General features: G+C 43.0%; 1 protein-coding gene across 1 annotated transcript in view; it reads right to left on the bottom strand.

Annotated features, from left to right (window-relative positions):
- Positions 1-23,525, bottom strand: part of Cfap43 (cilia and flagella associated protein 43) — a 108,002-nt gene extending 84,477 nt beyond the window's left edge. Inside the window, exons 1-4 of the mRNA XM_027407056.2 lie at positions 23,461-23,525; positions 22,532-22,785; positions 17,143-17,239; positions 3,550-3,717 (exon numbers count right to left, since the gene is read on the bottom strand). Of these exons, the coding sequence (XP_027262857.1) occupies positions 3,550-3,717; positions 17,143-17,239; positions 22,532-22,785; positions 23,461-23,525 (584 nt within the window). The remainder of the gene's footprint in view (positions 1-3,549; positions 3,718-17,142; positions 17,240-22,531; positions 22,786-23,460) is intronic.

The following is a 23,525-nucleotide window of genomic DNA, read 5'->3' as shown; positions in this document are numbered from 1 at the left end:
GGAACATTCTTTAAAACTGAACACATACTTGGTCACAAAACAAGTCTCAAGAAATACAGGAAAACTGAAATAACCCCCTGTGTCCTATCGGACCACCATGGAGTAAAGCTGGATATCAACAACAGAAAGCCTACAAACTCATGGAAACTGAAGAACCCTCTACTGAATGACTGACTACTGGGTCAAGACAGAAAGAAAAAAAAACTAAAGACTTCCTAGAATCCAATGAAAATGATGTACAGCATACCCAAACTTACGGGACACCATGAAAGCAGTGCTGACAGCAAATTCTTACCACTAAGTGCCTTCATAAAGAAACCACAGAGATCTCATGTTAACAGCAACTTAACAGCATACCTGAAATCTCTAGACCAGAAAGAAGCAAACACATCCAAGAAGAGTAAAAAGCAGGAAATAATTAAACTGAGGGCTGAAATCAACAAAATAGAAACAAAGAGAACGATACAAAGAATCAATGAAACAAAGCATTGGTTCTTTGAGAAAATCAACAACATTGACATATCCTTATCAATTAGCTAAAGGGCACAGAGAATATCCAAATTAACAAAATCAGAAGCAAAAAGGGGACATCATAACAGACACCAAGTAAATCCAGAGAATCATTAGGACATACTTCAAAAACCTGCACTCCACAAATTTGGAGATTCTAAAAGAGGTGGACAATTGTCTCGATAGATACCTCTTACCAAAGTTAAATCAAGATCAGATAAACAAGTTAAATAGACCTATAACCCCCCCAAAATAGAAGCCATCATTAAAAATCTCTCAACCAAAAACAAACAAACAAACAAAAAACCAAAACCAAAACCAAAAACCAAAACCAAAACCCTGGGCCAGATGGTTTCAACACAGAATTTTACCAGAACTTCAAAGAAGACCTAATACCAATACTCCTCAAATTATTCCACAAATATCCAAACAGAAGGAACATTGCCAAATTCATTATATGAGGTCACAGTCACCCTGATACCCAAACCACACAAATATTCATGGAAGAGAGAATTACAGACCAATTTCCCTGATGAACACTGATGCAAAAATACTCAATAAAATACTTGCAAACCAATTAAAGAACATATCAAAAAGATCATCCACCATGATCAAGTAGGCTTCATCCCAGAGATTTAGGGATGGTGCAAAATACGAAAATCTGTGACTGTAATCCATCATATAAACAAACTGAAAGAAAAAAAATGTGATTTTCGCATTCGATGCTGAAAAAGCCTTTGACAAAAATCTAGCCGTCCTTCTTGATAAAAGTTGATGGGGGATGTCCTTCTGTATATATGTTTCTCTTATTGGTTGATTGGCCAGTAGCCAGGCAGAAAGTATAGGCCATGCTACCAGGTGAAGGGAATTCTGGGGAGACAAAGCCTGAGAGAAGCCACCAGGAAGATGACATGTAACTGTCAGGAAAACAGGATGTGCCAGGCATTCTCTGGTAAGATAAGGCCATGTAGAAATACATAGGTTAATAGTTATGGGTTAATAATTAAAAGAGCTAGCCAGTAAGAAGCCTGAGCCATCGGCCAAACGGTTTATAATTAATATATGTCTCTGTGTGTTTATTTGGGGCTAATTGGCTGTGGGACCAGGTAGAACAGAAACTCCATCTACAAAAAGGTTTGGAGCGATCGGGGATACAAGGGACATACCTAAACATAATAAATGAAATGTACAGAAAGACGATAGCCAACATCAAATTTGGAGAGAAGTCTGTCCCTTTGGTCTGAGCACTGGTAGACTACTAGCTGGTTATTTTGCTTTTCTGATCTTCAGCTTGAACCCCAATGTCCATCTGTCTCTGGGTGTTTATTATTTGTGCTACAGGGCATTCTATCCCATCACAAGGACATCTGTTCAACTGTACTCATAGCAGTTTTATTTGCAATAGCCAGAACCTGGAAGCAACCTAGATGCCCCTCAACTGAAGAATAGATGGAGAAAATGTGGTACATTTACACAATGGAGTACTACTCAGCTGTAAAAAACAACGACATCATGAAATCTGCAGGCAAATGGATGGAACTTGAAAAAATAATCCTGAGTGGGGTAACCAGACCCAGAAAGACAAACATGGCATGTGCTCACTTGTAAGTGGATATTAGCTATAAAGTAAAAGACAATCACGCTACAGCTCACAGGCCTAGAGAGGCTAAGTAACAAGGAAGGATTAAGGAAGGACACAAAGATCCCCTGGGAAGGGGAAATAGAATAGATTTCATTGGTGGATTGGGAGTGGGTGGGGTTGGGAATGGCAGGGATCAAGTGGTGGGGAAATAAGTAAATACTGAGAGAAACACCTGGAATTGGGGAGGCACTTGGGGGTGAGGTGGAAACCCAGTAGAAGGGAAACGTCATGGAATCTGCAAGTGTAACCCTAGCGGAGACTCCAGGTAATGGGGGAACACAGATACTGAACCAGCCATCTTCTGTAACCAGGCAAGGCCTCAAGTGGAGGGGGTGGGGCACCAGCACAGCCACAGAGTGTCTGCCTGCCGAGTGTTCTGGGACTTGAGCCCAACCGAATCCTCATCAAAGAGACCAGAGAGGCTTCATCTGGCAACCCGTGGGAGCAGATGCAGAGTCCCATAGCACAACATTAGGCAGAGCTCAGGGAGTTATGGGGAGAGGGGAAGGGAGGACCAGAGGAACAAGAGGGGTCGGGACACCACAAGAACATGGCCTACAGAATCAATTGACCAGGACTCGTGGGGGCTCACAGGGATCAGGGAGCCTGTAGGAGTCTGACCTAGGTCCCCTGCATAGATGTTATGGCTGAGGATCTTGGTGTTCACAGTGAGAGTGGGGCAGTCACTGACTCTTTGGCCTATTCATGGGACCCTTTTCCTCCTACTGTGTTGTCTCATTCAGCCTTGATTTGATAGTATGTGTCTGGCATTATAGTAGCATGTTACACTGTGTTTGCAGGAAGCCTGCTCTTTTCTGAGGGGAGACAGAGGGACGGTGGATCTGGAGAGAGGGAAGGTGGGGAGAAGACTGGGGGAGGGGTGGGGAAAAGGTGGTGGGGATGTAATATATGAGTGGAGAATTTTAAAAAAGTATGAATTTGAGCAAATCAAACTTGGCAAAATTAAACATGTTGGGACAAGCTCTCAGAGGACTTGGGAAGTCAAAGAGAATCTGATGTGCGAGTAGCCACTCCAAACTTATTACAGATGCAGAATACTGTTACAGCTTATAATAAGCCGTGTGTGTGTGTGTGTGTGTGTGTGTGTGTGTGTGTGTGTGCGCGCGCGCGTGTGCGTGTGCGTGTGTGTGTGTGTGTGAGTGTGTGTGTGTGAGTGTGTGTGTGTGTGTGTGTGTGTGTGTGAGTGTGTGTGTGTGTGTGTGTGAGTGTGTGTGTGTGTGTGTGTGTGTGTGTGTGTGTGTGTGTGTGTGTGTGTGTGTGTGTGTGGCCATGCTTGTGGGTATTGTATGAAGCCACTTAATTCATCAAAGAGGCCCGATGACGGTTGTGAACACAAATGAAGACCGCATGTGGCTGTGGAATGGCAAAGGCCCCACCTCATCTTGAAATGATGGTCCTCGTTACATCTCTCAATGGTCCACACGCTCACTGCACTTGAACTTGATAGACACATTTGGTGCCAGTTCATGGGATTGAAGGACATCTGGCTCACATCCATCCCAGGTTGTGATTTCTTGCACAAGATGACACTGGTTTCCCAGTTCCTTAAAAGGAAACAGTATTTGAGGAAAAATTAGTTTGTTTTAATTTCTTTTCTTTTACTTTTTGTTGTTGTTGTTGTTGTTTTGTTTTCCGAGTCAGGATTTTTCTGTGTAAAAACGCTATCTGTTGGCCACCTTCCTCTGCCCTGCTTGGGAATACCTGAGGCTGAGGGACTGCTCACGGCACCCACTCAGAGACTGCCAAGGCCTCGGGACCAGTCCCACCTCCATCCATGGCATGTGGTAGCCTGGGCCTGTTTGGGGCCACCTTCCTCTGCCCTGTTCAGGGATACCTGAGGGACTGCTCACAGCAGAAGGATCCCATTTGGTGGGATCCAGCACATCCAGAGACTGCCAAAGCCCCATACCAGTCCTGCCTCCATCCACAGGACTAGGAAGAGGAGAGCCATCTGAGTATTGGATCTGTTTGCACCTTGGTCCTGTACCCACCAGGAGAGGAAGAGATTCCTTCTACACCCACCGGAAAAAGTGATGGGAAGAAGACAATACAAAAACACATTCAACAACAGAAAAACCAATATGACACCACCGGAGTCTAGGGACCCTACACCATCAAGACCTGAACATCACAACGCAGATGAAGCAGAAAAGAATGGCCTTAAAAACATCTTCATGAAAATAATAGAGGGCCTCAAAGAGGATATAAGAAAATCCCTTAAAGAAATGGAAGAAAAAAACCAAAAAAAAAAAATTGCTAGAAATCAACAAATCCTTTAAGGAAAGCCAAGAAAATGCAATCAAACAGCTGAAGGAAACAATTCAGCCAGTTCAAAACCTGAAAACTGAAATAGAGACAATAAAAAAACACAAACTGAGGGAATGCTGGAAATAGAAAAGCTGAGTAAATGATCAGGAACTATAGATGCAAGCATAACCAACAGAATACAAGAGATGGAAGAAAGAATCTCAAGAGTTGAAGATACACTAGGAGAAATAGACCCATCGACCAAAGAAAATCTTAAATCCAACAAACTTCTAACACAAAATATTCAGGAAATATGGGACACTGTGAAAAGACCAAACCTAAGAATAATAGGTAGAGAAGAAGGTGAAGAAACCCAACTCAAAGATGCAGAAAACATATTCAACAAAATCATAGAAGAAAACTTTCCCAACCTAAAGAAAGATATGCCAATGAAAGTACATGAAGCCTACAGAATACCAAACAGAGTGGACCACAAAAAAAGGTCTCACCACATAATAATCAAAACCCCAAACATACAGAATAAAGAAAGAATATTAAGAGCAGCAAAGGAAAATGGTCAAGTAACATATAAAGGCAAACCTATCAGAATTACACATGACTTTTCCATGGAAACCCTGAAAGACAGAAGATCCTGGATAGATATTCTACCTACACTAAGAGACCACGGATGCCAGCCCAGACTACTATATCCAGCAAAGCTTTCAATCAATATAGATGGAGAAAACAAGATATTCCATGACAGAACCAGACTTAAACAATACATATCCACCAATCCAGCCCTACAGAAAGTGTTGGAAGGAAAACTCCAACCCAAGGAAATTAACTACAACCAGAAAAACATAGGCAATAGATAATCCCACTTTACCAACAGCCAAAAGAAAAATGGGGTGGAAATCCACACACAATTCCACAACCACCAACAAATCCAAAACAAACAAGAATGAACAAGCAATGGTCATTAATATCCCTCAATATTAATGGTCTTAACTCACCTATAAAAAGACACAGGCTAGCGAAATGGATAAGAAGACAGAATCCATCCTTCTGCTGCTTACAAGAAACACACCTCAACTTCAAAGACAGGCGATACCTCAGAGTAAAGGGTTGGGAAAAGATTTTCCAATCAAATGGACCCAAGAAACAAGCAGAGGTAGCAATCTTAATATCTAACAAAATAGACTTTAAATTGAAATCAATCAAAAGAGATGAAGGAGGTCACTTCCTACTCATCACAGGAGAAATCCATCAGGATGAAGTCTCAATTCTGGACATTTATGCCCCAAATACAAAGGCATCCACGTTTGTAAAAGAAATATTACTAAAACTCAAATCACACATAAAACTGCACACACTTAAAGTGGGAGATTTCAACACCCCACTTGCACCACTGGACAAGAACACCAGACAGAAACTTAACAAAGAAACAAAGGAACTAATAGAAGTTATGGCCCAATTGGGCTTAACAGACATCTATAGAAAATTCCATCCAAACACAAAAGAATGTACCTTCTTTTCAGCATCACATGGAACCTTCTCTAAAATCGACCACATACTTGGCAACATAGCAAACTGCAACAGGTACAAAAACATTAAAATAACCCCCTGTGTCTTATCAGACCACCATGCTTTAAAGTTAGAATTCAACAACAACACAAACTGCAGAAAACCTACATTCTCATGGAAATTGAATAGCACCCAATTGCACCATTCCTGGGTTGAGGAGGAAATAAAAAAAGAAAGTAAAGATTTCCTAGAATTCAATGAGAACAAGGACACAACATACCCAAACTTAAGGGACACTTTGAAAGCAGTGCTAAGAGGAAAGTTCATAGCACTAAGTGCCCACATGAAGAAACTGGAGAATAGTCACACCAGAGAATTGACAGAACAACTGAAAGCTCTAGAACACAAAGAAGCCAACACACCTTGGAGGAGTAGATGCCAGGAAACAATCAAATGAGGGCTGAAATCAATAACGCAGAAACTAAGAAAACAATACAAAGAATTAATATAACGAAGAGTTGGTTCTTTGAGAAAATCAACAAGATAAACAAGCCTTTATCCAAACTTACCAAACAGCAGAGAGTGAACATGCAAATTAATAAAATCAGAAAGGAAAAGGGGGATATAACAACAGACACTGAGGAAATCCAGAGAATCATCAGGTCATACTTTATTTTTTTATTTTTATTTTTTATTTATTATTATTATTATTATTATTATCATCATCATCATCATCATCATCATCATCATCATCATCATTATCATTATTATTTTGGTTTTTTGAGACAGGGTTTTTCTGTGTAGCTTTGGAGCCTATCCTGGCACTTGCTCTGGAGACGAGGCTAGCCTTGAACTCACAGAGATCTGCCTGCCTCTGCCTCCCAAGTGCTGGGATTAAAGGCACGCACTACCAATGCCCGGCCAGGTCATATTTTAAAAACCTGAATTCCTCAAAATTTGAAAATCTATTTAACCATTTTTCCTCAAGCTGTGATTTTACATTGACATGTTATTTCCTACATTTTTCTAAATATATGACTTTGCTCTACAAAAAAAAATTGAAAATCTAAAGGAAATGGACAATTTTCTGGATAGCTTTCACTTACCAAAATTAAATCAAGAACAGACAAGCAATTTAAATAGACCTATAACCCCTTATTAAATAGAAGTAGTCATCAAAAGTCTCCCAACCAAAAAAAAAAAAAAAGCCCAGGGCCAGATGGCTTCAGTGCAGAATTCTACCAGAAATTCAAGGAACAGCTAATACCAATTCTTCTCAAAGTATTCCACATGACAGAAGCAGAAGGGTCATTGCTGAATTCTTTTTATGAGGCTTCAATAACTATGGTACCCAAGCCACACAAAGACAACTACAGACCAATATCCCTCATGAACATTAATGCAAAAACACTCAATAAAATACTGGCAAATTGAATCCAAAAACACATCAGAAAAATCATCCACCATGATGAAGTAGGCTTCATCCCAGGGATGCAAGGATGGTTCAACATACGAAAATCCACCAATGTAATCCACCATATAAACAGACTGAGAAAGAAAAACCACATGATCATCTCACTAGATGCTGAAAAAGCCTTTAACAAAATCCAACACCCCTTCATGATAAAGGAAGTTCTTGGAGAGATCAGGGATAACAGGAACAAAGCTAACCATAATAAAGGCAATATACAGCAAGTCAACAGCCAACATCAAACTAAATGGAGAGAAACTCAAAGATATTCCTCTAAAACCAGGAACAAGACAAGGGACAAGGCTGTCCACTCTCTCCATATCTCTTCAACATTGTACTTGAAGTTCTAGCTAGAGCAATAAGACAAGAAAAGGAGATCAAGGGAATAAAAATTGAAAGAAGAAGATAGGAAGAAGTCAAACTTTCACCATTTGCAGATGATGTGATAGTCTACATAAGTGACCCAAAAAACCCTACCAGGGAACTCCTACAGCTGATAAACACATTCAGCAAAGTGGCAGGATACAAAATTAACTCAAAAAAATCAGTAGCCCTACTATATACAGATGATAAATGCATCGAGAAAGAAATCAGAGAAACAACATCTTTTACAATTGCCACAAACAACATAAAATACCTTTGGATAACGCTAACAAAAAAGTGAAAGACCTGTATCATAAGAATTTTGAGTCTTTAAAGAAAGAAATTAAAGAAGATACTAGAAAGTAGAAGGATCTCACATGTTGTTGCATAGGTAGGATCAACATAGTAAAAATGGCAATCCTACCAAAAGTAATCTACAGATTCAATGCAAGCCCTATCAAAATCCCAGCACAATTCTTCACAGACATTGAAAGAATAATTCTCAACTTTATATGGAAAAACAAAAGACCCAGGATAGCCAAAACAACCCTGGACAATAAAGGAACTTCTAGGGTCATCACCATCCCTGACCTCAAGCTCTATTGTAGAGCCATAATCCTGAAAACAGCTTGGTATCGGCACAAAAATAGATAGGTAGACCAATGGAATAGAGTTGAAAACCCTGATATTAATCCACACACCTATGAACACCTGACTTTTGACAAAGAAGCTAAAGCTACACAATGGAATAAAGAAAGCATCTTCAACTAATGGTGCTGGCATAACTGGATGCTGGCATGTAGAAGACTGCAGATAGATCCATGCCTATCGCCATGCACAAAACTTAAGTCTAAGTGGATCAAAGACCTCAACACAAATCCAGCCACACTGAACCTGTTAGAAGAGAAAGTGGGAAATACCCTTGAACAAACTGGTACAGGAGACCACTTCCTGAACCTTACACCAGTAGCACAGACACTGAGATGGACAATTAATAAATGGGACCTCCTGAACCTGAGAAGCTTCTGTAAGGCAAAGGCCACAGTCAGCAAGACAAAATGGCAGCCCACAGAATGGGAAAAGATAGTCACCATCCCCACGTCTGACAGAGGGATGATCTCCAAAATTTACAAAGAACTCAAGAAACTAGTCTCCAAAATACCAAATAATCCAATTAAAAAGTGGGGTACAGAACTAAATAGACAATTCTCAATAGAGGAATCTAAAATGGCTGAAAGACACATGAGAAAGTGTTCAACATCCTTAGCCATCAGGGAAATACAAACAAAACAACTCTGAGATAACATCTTACTCTTGTCAGAATGGCTAAAATCAAAAACACCAATGACAGTTTATGCTGGAGAGGATGTGGAGAAAGGGGAACACTCCTCCACTGTTGGTGGGAGTGCCAACTTGTACAGCCACTTTGGAAATCAGTATGGCGACTCTTCAAGAAAATGGAATCAGTCTACCACAAGATCCAGCAATTCCACTCTTAGGCATATACCCAAAAGAAGCACATTCCTACAACAAGGACATCTGTTCAACCATGCTCATAGCAGCATTAACAGCATTATTTGTAATAGCCAGAAACTGGAAGCAGCCTAGATGCCCCTCAACCGAAGAATGGATAGAGAAAATGTGGTACATTTACACAATGGAGTACTACTCAGGGGGCGCGGGGGGGGGGGGCAATGGAATCTTGAAATTCGAAAAGCAAATGGATCTAGAAGAAATCATTCTGAGCGTGGTAACCCAGTCACAAAATGACAAATATGGTATGTACTCACTTATATATGGATTTTAGACAGAGCAAGGGATTACCAGCCCACAATCCACATCACCAAAGAAGCTAGGAAACAGGGAGGACTCTAAGTGAGACATACATGGTCCCCTGGAGAAGGGGAAAGGGACAAGATCTCCTGAGTAAATTGGGAGCAGGGAGAAGGGGAGAGGAAGCTAGGAGAATGAGAGGAGGAGGGGTGAGGAGGACATGGAGTAGGAAGTTTGAGTTGGGGGAAGAACAGAGGAGAGCAAGGTAAGGGTTACCATAATAGAGGGAGCCATTATAGGTTTACAGAGAAATCAGGCACTAGGGAAATGTCTGGAGATCTACAACGATGACACCAACTAACAATCTAAGCAACAGAGGAGAGGCTACCTTAAATGCCCTCCCCTGATAATGAGATTGATGACTGACTTATATGCCACCCAATAGCCCTCATCCAGCAGCTGGTGGAAGTAGAAGCAGACACCCACAGCTAAACACTGAACTGAACTGGAATCCAGTTGCAGAGAAGGAGGAGTGATGAGCAAAGGGGTCCAGACCAGGCTGGTGAAACCCACAGAAACAGCTGACCTGAACATCGGGGAACACTTGCTCCCCAGACTGATAGCTGGGATACCAGCATGGGACTGATCCAGATTCCAGCAACATGGGTTTCAGTGAGGAAACCTCAGAAATCTACGGGACTTCTTGGAGTAGTTCAGTACTTATCCCTAGCACAGGTGTGGACTTTGGGAGCCCAATCCATATAAAGGAATACTCCCTGAGCCAAGACACTCGGGGGTGGGCTTAGGCCCTATCCCAAAGAATATGACAGACTCTGAAGGCTCCCTATGGAAGGCTTCACCCTCCTGGGTGAGCAGAAAGGGTATGGGATAGGTAGGGTGTTAGCTGGGGGGGCAGGAAAAGAGGGGAGGCAGAGTGAACTGGGATTGACATGTAAAACAATCTTGTTTCTAATTCAAATAAAAAATGGAGAAAAAACCAACCAACCAACCAACCAACCAAACAAACAAACAAAAAACCCTAACTGTCCTGGAACTTACTACATAGACCAGGCTGGTCTCGAACTCACTGAGCTCTGCCTACCTCTGCCTCCTGAGTACTTACAGGCGTGTGCCAGCACTGCCATGCTAGTTTGTTTTAATTTTATGTCTGAAAAATATCTTATTTTAAGACAATTTATATCAACTGGGACATAATTTGTGATGTAATTTATATAACCTATGACATAAACACCAAATTCTTAAGTGACCATGTTTAAGTGAATCCTCTAAGAAACGAAATACTATGTATGTTTAATATTGCACCAGGACTGTTTTGTTCTTGTTTGACCCGATTTTAACTCACTCAAGCCTGGGAATTGGAAATTCACATTTGCTGAAAAGTAAATGATGTGTTTCTGTCTCTAAGTCCCAAGTCCTGCATGAGGATCTGGGTGTCCTGCACTCACTAATGACAGCAGATCATTGACTGGAGTTTAAAAAAAATCATTTTATAATTGACCATTTGATTTGTCCATTTGAGATAGTAGCCTCAACCCCTACTAGCTATGCCGCTTGCTAGAGGAATGGAAAACCAGCACACCAGTACGTGGAGGTTCCTTCACCCTAGGGGCCACCAGAGCAGTGATTAGGAAACAGACCTGGTGTTTCCTGAACTTCCTGGCTCCCTGATCCCCCTGTCTTCAGGGCCTGCCATCCCATCCCAGCCCCTTGCCCATCACAGCTGGAATCTTGCCGAAATCTCTGGCTCCCTCGATCCTTTGGCTTCTTTCCTCAGGCAGCTGGCAAACCTGTCAATCCTGGATGTATACAACTGGAAGCCTGGGTCACAACAGGAGCAAGGCTCACAGGGCTGTATGGCAATGATGTTAGGGCGTCCTGGTTACTACTCAGTGAACTCACATTGATGCAACACCGATCCGCCTATTTCTCTGGTTGGTTTTTGTGGTGATATTTTGTTTGTGCTTTAAGAAATAAGGCTTGCCTGAAGATCAGAGTTCAGAGCTAGCCACTAGTCAGCCGTAGGGTCCAGATAGTGGTGGCACACACCTTCAATCCCAGCACTCAGGAGACAGAGGCAATCAGATCTCTGTTAGTCCAAGGCCACCCTGGGCTACATGAAATTCATCTAGTCTAAAAGAGAAACAGAGCCAAGCAGTGGCAGCTCATACCTTTAACCCCAGTAGTTGGGAGTCACACACCTTTAATTACAGCACTAGGAAAGTGGATACAGGAAAGGTTATGGCTGAGCAGAGAGAGAGAAATATAAGGCGGGAGGAGACAGGAGCTCATGCATTCAATCTGAGATTTCATGGAGACAGCATTTGGTCTGAGGCTTCGTAGGGTCAGGATCATCCCTTTGGTCTGAGGATTCAGTAGAGGTAAGAACTGGTGGCTGGCTGCTCTGCTTCTCTGATCTTTCAGCGTTCACCCCTATATCTAACTCTTTTTTTCTCTCTCCCATGTTCTGCAGCAGCCAATTTAGACACTCTTTAGTCTCCTGGGGCCTTTAGCCCATTCACCCGTGCTTCATATTCCTGAAAAGTCTCTGATGGAGTCCAAAATCCTATTGTCCAGCCAGCTCAGCTCCCAGCCCTGCCAGGTTTCACTGTCACCACCTCTCTTCTCCCCTGTTACCACACAAAGCCTGCATGGATCTGGCCCTGCCTTCCAGAGCATCTTTATCAGCAGTGCTTCTCTTCTGCATCCTCAGGCTCCTCCGTTACTGTCAACACTTATGTGCTCAACTAAACCATCTTAGGAGGGAAAAAATCCTTCCTTTAGTCTCACCTGACCACACCTCCCTTCTTTTTACTTCCAACCAAATGTCTTGAGAACTTGTTCTCAACTCCCTGCTCTGCTCCCTCATCTCCTCTCCTCTTCTCATCCCAAGACATCTGTGACCATCACCATCAGTCCCTTGACACACCTGCGTCCAGTATTCACAGACATCTGTCTTCATCCCAAACAGAAGCACAGCCCTTGGTCTTCATCCAGCCACCCTGCCACATTAGGGAAGCTTACAGTTACCCTTGGAAGAACTCTTGACCCCCTATCATGTAGTGTCTACGGGATCCCTCGTTATCCCCTCAGCTCCAGTCATGTCTGGTGCCTTGACAGCCTCTTCTGTCTGATTCTGTGGGTGGTTCTCTTCCGACTGACTCCACATGGCACATCCCACCTGTCTCTTACTTCACACCTGCTTTCATGTTCCCAAGGACTTCCTGTGGGCCCCTGGTATGAAATCTAAGAGGTGGCAATAAACCTGAAAGTGCAGAGGTGTCAGTCAACACCCTACACAGTGATGCTTCCATCCATGGAACACAGGAGTCAGAGGATGAACTGGCTGCTTTCTGCTTCCCCGGAGTCCACCCTCAAGACAGTGGACCGCCAAGAAGTGTACACTCCTATTAGCTCCTCCCTTCCCTGGGGTCTTAGCATCATGGTCCCACTGAAGAACTAGTCCCCAGGGTTTTGCTTCAGCCTCTGGGTTCTGTGGATTCTGGGAACCCACTTCACCAAGGGCTCCTCTCCTCCCTCCATTCCTACAGCTGCTCCTTTTGAGCCCCTTTTGGGGTTCCTCTTTTCAGTAGCTTTCATGGGTGTCCCTCTGGGTCTTTCTTCAGGCATTCTCATCTACTTTCAGGACTCTGACGATTTGTTTTAACTAGTCCAAGCTCTTAGTCTCCAGTCTCCTTCCCTCAACCCAGTCCTGGATACCTGTGGCAGAGATATATTGTATTCCCCGTTTCTCCTCTGTCTGAGGAACAGAATCCCTGGGGTTCAGCCAGGTACATGACTGCCCTGAATTGCAGTTAGACATGGCCTGTGACTATGCTGGCAGTGGTATGTGCAACCTCTAAGCCATGCTTTTCATCAGAAAGTCTTGTCCTTTCCTCTGGCTCCCCAAACTCCATGGGTGGCACATTTTAGACAAGCCATGATGAGGGCAGCACCCAAGCAATAATGCAGCAACAAGACAGTGAGAAATGGCCATGGATACGGAGGAGCCACCATAACATCCAATGGCAGCTCACACCCACACACCTGCTCGTGAGAGAAGACACTTCTCTCAGTGACTTGGCTTTCTGGTACCCAAACCCCAACTGAAGCATCGGTTGCCCAGTAGACATGTCTGCTTACTTTTCTTAATCAGTCTCAGGTCAGCTTGCCCCTAGCCCAACTCATCTTCCTCCACTGCCTCCTCCACTTCCTCCCTCCCATGTCCTTGACACCTTCCATCATTCTTTCCTTTTCACAGCTTCCCTGGATACACAATGACGTGTCCTTAGCAGGGATTATATCCAGGTAAGTACGTCCAGAAGAACCCAACTTTAAGCCTCATACTCTTTACTGATAACTAAGGACACCCTCTTTCACTCTCAGGAATGTCCTGATTTAGATGGTGGACACCTGTTTAGTAGGTTGCTCATGAGCCAGCCTCATGCTGTGTCTCCCTCATGGCTAGTATTTTATACCTTCTGTTGTGACCTCTTAACTAATGCGTTGGGGCAGCAGTGATAGCTCGCTCTGTAAAGTGCTTGCCTTGGAAGTAGAAGGATCTTAGAGCACTCAGAACCCAGCTTTAAAAGGAGAAGCTGTGTATGACATCATATACTTGCAATCCCCGGTGCTGGGGAGTTAGAGACTGGTATCTAGGGTCTCAGCACACACTCACACACACACACACACACACACACACACACACACACACAGACACACACACACACACAGACACACACACACAGACACACACACACACACACACAGACACACACACACACACACACACAGACACACACACACAGACACACACACACACACACACAGACACACACACACACAGACACACACACACACAGACACACACACACACACACACACACACACACGACACACACACACACACACACACAGACACACACACACACACAGACACACACACACACACACACACAGACACACACACACACACACAGACACACACACACACACACTCACACACACACACACACACACACACACACACACACACACACACACCTGATGTATGTTCTTTGACCTTGCATGTGGCACTTGCTTGACATCCTGGCCTTTTTAAGGCTGATCCCAACTTAAGTCTTATACTTTAGGTATTGCTAAGGATTAAATGGGAGAGGCAGCCATTCATATATTGATGTATGAATCTTCTTCAGAATATGACCTTGACCTTGTTTGGAAATAGGAACTTTTTTTATGGAGGTAATCAAGTCAAATGCAGTCATTGGGTTTGGGCTCTAATTTAAAATTACTGGTCTTCCTAAATGTGGGGGCATTATGAGACAGACACATGGGGAGAATGCTGTGTGTGCCGACTGGGAATGAAGACAGAGAGCAGGGTAGTGTGTCTATAGGACAAGGAACATCAGAAATGGCCATCAAAGCATCGTGGGAACCAACCAGGCACAGAACAGATTCGCTTACAGTCCTTAGAAGGGAACAAGCCTGCCAGCACCCAGAGCTTGGATTCTGGTCTCCAGCACTTGGGACAATGAATTTCTGTTGCTTAAGCCACCTGCTTTGTGGCATTTGTTACAGTGATCTCAGAAATCTGATTTGAGGGTCCTATTTGAACACCTTTTTCCTTCCCAGGAGTCCTTCCCTGACCTTCCTCCACTCTTGGGTTAGAGGTGCCTGTGTACCTAAGACTACTGGGAGCTGTGAAATATCTCAGCTCCTCCAGGCTTAATCTCTACCCAGCCATTTAACAGGTAACTTAAGAATAAAACAGCTCAAACTTGGAGGAAGAACAGTGTTCCGCTTGTTTCTAGTATGACGTCGAGAAGCAATTCCAGTCAGCTTCTCCTGACAAAAGTGGACTGTTCCTTGCTTTGAGTGCCGTCTGACACGCCAAAGAAATGAAACTTTGCTGTCCTTGTACACTGAGTAGCAGGCCCACGTGTTAAGGACAAGCATGACTTTATAGGATGGAGTATTTAACTACGAAACTGCTGACACAGAGCTCAGTCAGGTGCTATGGCATAGACTCGCAGAAACCCACCCAGAAGAATTTAATCACCCTCTCCTTTTTAGTTCAGGATCATGAGCTGCTGTGTGTGCGTGTTTTTGTACCTCCTCCCATTCATGTGTCCAGGTGCTTTGGATTATGAAGACAACTGTCATAAAAGGATCATAACCCTTACAAAAAGAGACGTTAGATAGCTAACATGTGACTAGATTGCAGTTTTTTTTTCCCCACTTTGCATTGGGGGGGGCACCGCCCAGATCCCAGATAAATACACGGAGGCTTAATCTTACTTATGAATGCCTGGCCTTAGCTTGACTTACTTCTAGTCAGCTTTTCTTAACTTAAATTCTCCCATCTACCTTTCTCCATTCTCTATGTCTTCGGTTTCTTCTTATTCCATTGCTGGCTGTGTAGCTTGGTGGCTGGCCCCTTGTGCAAGCATCTTTTCTCCTCCCTTTCTCACTTCTCTTCTCCTCTCTCATTTATTCTCTCTGCCTGGCAGCCCCACCTGTTTCTCTCTCCTGCCCGGCTATTGGCCATTCAGTTCTTTATTAGACCAATCAGGTGTTTTAGACAGGGGAAGTAACACAGCTTTACAGATTTAAACAAATGCAACATAAAAGAATTCAACACATCTCTGCATCATTAAACAAATGTTCCACAACATAAAAGAATGCAACATGTCTTTAACTAATATTCCACAACACTAGATGGTACATCTATTTCAGGAATAGCTAAGGGAACTGTTGAGATACACGGGGCTAGCAGATTTCCAAACCATGAAGGTGCATAAAAGCAGACCCAACAGAAGGGGTTATATGGCTCCTGCGTGTGAAATGTGTAGAGAAAGCAAATGAGTCCTGAGTGACATGAACACACCAGAGGCTGACTGAGGTAAGGGCAAGGTGGGTTAAGAGTATGTGTGGCAAGGAACAAGGCTTTGGTGGGGTACAAGGAAACTGTGGATAAGGGGTATATTTATCCTGAGGATGGTGATAGTTCCAAGGGTGCTTGTACCAGCCCAAATTTGAACTGTATATTTTATAAGTTAACAGTTCAGTATACACCATTTATATGTCAGGAAAGGTGTGTGTGTGTGTGTGTGTGTGTGTGTGTGTGTGTGTGTTGCTAAGAATCAAACTCAGGGCATCAAGCATGATTGAAAACCTTCTACCAGTGAACTTCATCACCAGCCTTCAGTGGAGTGCTCCCTTCCTTTCTCCTCCCTCCCCAGGGTTTTATACTTTAGAGCAGAAACCCAGGTCGTCCCAAAACTGTGTAGCCAAGGCCAGTCTTGAAGCCATCACAATCCTCCTGTCTCAGCCTCTTGGGTACTGGGATGACAGGTGCAAGCCACCACACTAAGCTCAGCTTTTGGTGGCTCAGTGCTTCAGGGCATTGAGTGCTCAGCATAAAAATGACATTAAATCATGTGACCAGGATGTTCATTCTCCCTAGCTTCCCTTGTTTGGGATTTTGATATGAGCACCCTTTGATGGAATCTGGAAGGGGAGGGCTCTGGGGAAACCTGGAGAAGAGAGCACCTCGGGCTGCTGGCTGACTTACCAGAGGGCCAGCTCAAACTCCGGGAGGGACGAGTAACTGGCCAGGTAGGTGCCACAGTAGCTGAAGCAAAGTAGCGTGTAGTCCAGGAGGACGTTGCCTGAAACACAAAATCCATGACAAGGACGTGACTGTCACATCCAGATGATCTCACAGCCTCCTAGGGATCCCCATATACCGTTAAAGTACTTTGCTAGGAAGTGAATGACCTTCCGGTCAGTGGCTAAGATTGTGAACAGAAAGCTCAGGCAAAGTTAAGAACCATTTCAGTGTTTTCGTTGGTGGAAGTTTTGTCTTGTTTTCTTTCAAACAAGGTCTTCCTATGTAGTTGAGGTTAGCTTCAAAGTTATGATCTCCCTGCCTCTGTCTCCCAAGCGCTAGGATTATAGGCTTACTCCAACCACACCAGGTAAAATCCATTTCTATTACGACCATTATGTCACTGTCTTTAGACTTTGCTGCTCAACTGGGTGAACTACACCATAAAGCCCCAGCGTGATTTGAAATGAATGGCCCTTAACGTCTCATAAATATGAGACATTAGGATTAGAACAATTATTCAAGCTTCAAGTGTCTTAGGAGGTTGTAATAATTCCAGATAACATATTAAATAGCTTCTTCCAGTTCTTAGAACAACTTTCTTTATATGTCTAGCTGAGGAAATGCAACATTGCTTTTAAAGCCTTAGTAATTGAGGTGTTTACAAGGTAGCAAATGAGGAACAGTTTCATCTCTGTCTCCAAGGGACAAGGCTGATGTTTTTCTTCACTGGTTCATCTTCAGTGTGGTTGTGTGGGACCAAGGTCAGTCTTGATATCTGTGCCTGTTTGAGTATTTTAATGACTGTTTCTGTTTTTACACTTCTCATCGTGTGTGTGTGTGTGTGTGTGTGTGTGTGTGTGTGTGTGTGTGTGTGTGTTGTATGACATGTGTACAGGCGCCTGCAGAGGCCAGACAAGGCTGTCACATCTCCTTCAGCTGGAGTTACAGTGGCTGTGAAGTTTGGGTGCTGGGATCAACTCAGGTCCTCTGCAGAGCAAGTGCTCTTAACTGCTGAACCATCTGACTCCAGCCCTGTACTTCTCATGCTATATATGAGTGTACATATAGCACATCCATAAAGTGTGACTTTGTCATTAAATTTATTTAGCAAGGCCTAATCAACAAAAAATATTTATTTATTGAGCATGTAATGAAAAAATAAATATTCTGTGGGATGAGACCTTAATACAAATATTTTATATCCTTTCTTTACTTTTCCTATCATTAACTTTAATATCAAGTTCTAATTGTTATATAATGTTATAAATATTATTATACATTCAAAAATTTAAATATATGATATTTTGAAGAGAATTTTTAAAAGACTAGGAAGAAAAAATATGTATTTTTATGATCCTAATATCAAGTTTGGTAAATTTATTTCTGCTCTTTTTTCCATTCAGACATTGTCTCATGTAGCCCAAGCTGGCCTTGGATTCATTATGTAAATGAGGATAACCTTGACTCCAAATCCTCTTGCCTCTTCCTTCCTAGTACTGGGATTACAGGCATGTATTATCATGCTCAGTGTCCTTCTATTATGTGTTTACATGTAAATACATGCAAACATACTTTCTGTATATATAACTTCCTATTTATAGTTGTAATATGTGTTGATTGAATATTGTGATAAAATGCTTCATTTAAAAATATAATTTAGATCACACAAAGTGTTCTATCTTATTCGTTTCCTTGTTTACATTAAGCACTTTATCATGCTCTTAATATTTTCTTAAACTTTTGGTTGCGATAATAATAATGCTTGCGATAATAACCCTTCATTGGGGTTTTTTACATATTTACCACTGTTCATATACCAGGGCTATGGGCCATTGCTTTTATACTTATGACAGCACTTCTAACTCCTTGGTACACAAACCTATAACAGTATTTCAGACTACTACATTTCCATAAAATTGAGTTCTAATCCTCATAGTGGCCCCAGAAGGGCTCTATCAGTTTATACTCCCACTGCCAGCAAGCAAAAGGCTACCCATTTCTCAATACTCTGACCCGCTCCAGAAAACTGAACCCAACTGACAGAAACAAAGCCCCTGGATTTACACCACACTGCATAACTGTCACCTATGCGCTATGTGCTTGCGTCTGTGTATGTGGGTGAGTGTGCTCCTGTCGGGAGGCACCCGAGTGGGTTGCTTTCTCTCCTCCCACTTCTATGTGGGTGCTGGGTTTGAACTCTGTTCTTGCTTGTGAAGCAAGAACTTTTATCTTCTGAGCCATCTTACTAGCTCTAAGCTACACTTAAAAAAAACAAATATGAAGTCAGATCATTTTAGTCTAATTCTGATGGGGGACATCCTTCTGTGTATGCTTATCTTATTGGCTGATAAATAAAGCCCTGTAGGGCAGCAAGATAGGTGGGACCAGGAGTCGAGAAGAATTCTGGGAAATGTATGAAAGAGAAGTCTGGTGATCCAGGCAGGAAGTGACATAACAGGCAGATTCAGAATATAAGCAGGGACAAGAAGGAAGTCGTTCTCTTGTTCTTCCTCTTGCTCTCTTCGCTACAGAGCTGCCATGTTAACCTCAGGAAGAGGACGCCAGTGGAAGGCATCCTCCATAAGATAAGTCTTATAAAATATATAGATTTATGATAATTAAGACTGAGCTAGCATATAAGAAATCCTAGTCCTGGCCAGCAGCATTGTAAACTAATATAAGACTCTGTTTGCTATTCTGGGCACCCATGTGGTGGTGGGGCTCGGGTGGATGGAGTAAAGACTTATCGTTAGATAATTCATCATTTATGATCTGTGATCTGTCTGAGAAAGTTCCTTGTCATTCATTCCTATGAGATGTCAGTCTTTCTCTCACCACTTCATAAAGGACCTTTGATCCTATTTTTCCCATCTATTGTCCTCGTTCTGTTATTTGCATGCTAATTTTGTGATCCAGCTGATGTTTTACATTTGTTTGTAAATATGCGCATCCTTTTAAATATTGTACTAGGTTCTTCCCCAACATGAAATATTTTCTATTACTCTCAAATGGGTTTGCTTCTGTTGAATTCTATTTTCATGGGGCATGTGTTATGTGTAGGATGTCTATCTTGACATGTTAATTCAAATATTCAATTTTTAAAAACATCACTGTTGAAAAATCCATGTCCCTTGGAGTGTGAGTTCCTTCATCATAGAACTCACTTTTCCAGATCTAGCCTTTTTCACACTCCACTGATCTGGGATCTCCTTAGGAACACCACTCTCCTAATTCCCTGAGCCTTTCCATGTTACAAAAACCCTCTGCCTTTTATTTGTTTTAGAAACACATTGGAGTTATTTAAGTACTCCCTACTCTCTAAAATCATGAACTCATAAGTGACTTTCTGTGACAAATATTAAAGATGCATTTATTTATAACAATAATAATTCCTATCCTGGAATATGTCTCTATGGAATTTTATATCTAAATACATAGGGTATAACTTTTTTTTACTAAATATATATTTATGTCTGGGTCACTGATATGTCTGAATTATTTCTAAATATTTAATTTACTTGTATGGACTTCATTCTGAATTCAGCTCCCTTGCTTAGTAATCATTCCTCAAGTCCCAGTGGACTGTTTCTATCTCACAGCTATACATTTATGTTAAATGTTTTATTGTATTGGTGAGATCTATATACTAAATGACATGGATGATAACAGGTATCCTTGATGACTTGTTTTCATTGTGAATTCTTCTAGGGATTCCTTATGTAATATGGATGTTGTCTACTGGTTTCAATTAACGTCCAATTGCTTGCCCAGGGCTGGAGCCATAAAGTTAAACTGGGGGCATCTTTTTTTGTTTTTTATTTTTGTTGTTGTTGTTTTGTTTTGTTTTTGAGACAGAGTTTCTCTATGTAGTCTTGGCTGTCCTGGAGCTCAAATTGTAGACAAGGCTGGCCTCAAACTCACAGAGATCTGCCTGCCTCTGCCTCCCAAGTGCTGGGATTAAAGGCATGCACCACCACCATATCTAGCAAGCTGGGGGGCATCTTAAACATGAAGTGTGGCTATAGTCCACACAAACAGTCCCCAGCTTATGACTACATTATGTTGACTAGATTATGTTTTCATTAACTTGTCTTAATGTGTGAAGAACACAGATTACTCCAGAAATAACATGTAAACTACAGTGATGGTGTCTGACTTGACCCAAACACCTGTTTGACACACGTGGTTCTGAAACTAAGGCCCCACCCCATGACCTTGCTGTGTTTGGACTTTCCCTTGTTAGTTTAGTTGGTGGCAGGGTCTTGCTTTTAGTGCAGGGTGGTCTTAGACTCTAGACCCTTCTTCCTTGGCCTCCCAAAGTCTGAGTTACAAGTGTGTGTAATCACAACACTCAGATTCAGGTTGTGTTAAGTGGGGGTAGACATCATTAGACAGAGACTCCTGGAGATGTACAGCAAGTTCATGGAGGTCAGCTGTATCTGTGAATGACCTAACAGTAACACACACACACACACACACACACACACACACAAAATAGGTAGCCATGGACTAGTGCTTGGTGTGTGTGTGTATGTGTGTGTGTGTGTGTGTGTGTGTGTGTGTGTGTGTGTGTGTGTGCTCCTTTAGCATCACCAGAAACTTAACATTAGACAACCCATTTTGTGGTTAAGAACAGTGAGTGGGTTTAGACTTGTCTCCATTAGTTATACAAGCATGAGAATTCCAACAAATCACCTGGAAAGAAGAAACATTGTCCCCGGAAGGTCAGTTCTCTAACCTGAGAACTATTGTTAAAACTAAGGTGTTGTTTTGGTAGGTCTGGGGTGGGAACTGATAAGTGCATTTTTGAGGGAGTGGTTGTTTCTTTCTAACTTGCCTAGGCTAGTCTCCAGCTCATGGGCTCTAATAAGCTTCTCTTTTCAGCCTCTAAGTTTCTGGTGCATGGGCGTGTGCCACGACAACAGGCTGATACTGCCCTTATGAGGGGTTTCTGAGGTAGCAGCAGTGTTGAGGAAGCACACACAGCACACACAGCTATTGCCTACTAATTGAACCCTGTGGTGATCAGCCTGACCACTGGTATCCAAAACAACCCTGTTGTAATACAAACCACATTCATTCGGAAGAACTAGATTTGCTCCCATGAAAACATTCTTCAGTTGTCAGGTGTGGTGGTGCGGCACCCCTTTAATCCCAGCTCTCAGGCAGTAGAGGCAGCTGGATCTCTGTGTTCGAGGCCAACCTGGACTACAGAGTTCCAGGACAGGTAGGGTTATACAGAGAAACCCTGTCTGGAAAAGACAAACCAAACCAACCAACCAACCAGACAAAGAAAACATCCTTCAGTTCCAGGGGTGGGAGCGTGGTGTGGGGAGGGTCTCCCAGATACCTTTTAATTTGTTTTTTCTAATCAGTGCAGGAAAACTGTATATGTAGATGACGGGTTTTAGTCTGCGGTCAGAGAAAGCCACAACTTCACTAGGAATGTTAGTTGCCACGACGCCCACAATTCCATTAATACACTGGAGTACAGTCTTCTTCTTGGTTTCAAGGTTAATGAATATTACGTAGTTCCCAGAAGGGTAGCAGATGGTGCTGTCGTTGACAAAATGAACATTCTGACTGGGGAATCCTTGCACCCATCTTTGAGAAAAGAGAGATTACCATCAGTCGAGTACATTTGCTTTTCCTTTTTAACACAACGACTAGAAAACCATCAAAACCTTTGAAATACATCTGTTGTATTTTTAACTCCCTTTCCGATCCAATTGCTCAGAGAAACACACATGCCCTCTGTGAGACCAGCATGAGTCAATGAGCTATAGACGTTTAAAGATCAATAGATCTTTCTGGGTGTGCTGAATCGCAAGCAACACCCCAGAACGTGGAAGGAAAGAAGTCCGGTTCTATAGCTCTTGTAGATTTCCAAGGCCCAGCACCACTTCCCATAAATCCGGAGTGAGAGGGAGGAGCTGGAAGGGGACCCGGGGATGGGAATCGCCTGAGAGGATGAGGGTGAAGAGGGGTTGAGTGTGCAGGAGCCGTGGGTCTGAACGTGCAGGGAATACCGAGGCAAGGAGAGGGTGCAGAAATGAAGGGTGGAGGGAAGCGATACTGGGCAAACAAGTGAGGGTCCCTGCAGCGGGATGGCGTGGGGTGGGGTGGGGCGGGAAACTGAGGGCCGGTCATCCGGGGAGGGGATCGAGGGGTCGGACGGCGGAGGCTGCCAGGCGGGTCTGCAGGGGAAAGCGAGGGGCGGGGTCCCGGCGGGGTTTGCTGGAGCCCCCCCCCCCCGGCCCGCGCGCCCGAGATGCCCACCTCACGGACAGGGAGGAGCCCGCGAAGTGCGAGGAAACATCTTCGCGCTCCCGGCCTTGCGCCAT

The sequence above is a fragment of the Cricetulus griseus genome, chromosome 3 (assembly GCF_003668045.3).
Source record: "Cricetulus griseus strain 17A/GY chromosome 3, alternate assembly CriGri-PICRH-1.0, whole genome shotgun sequence".
Lineage (NCBI taxonomy): Eukaryota > Metazoa > Chordata > Mammalia > Rodentia > Cricetidae > Cricetulus > Cricetulus griseus.
Note: the sequence above shows the minus strand (reverse complement) of the source record. Positions and strands in the feature narration are given on the sequence as shown.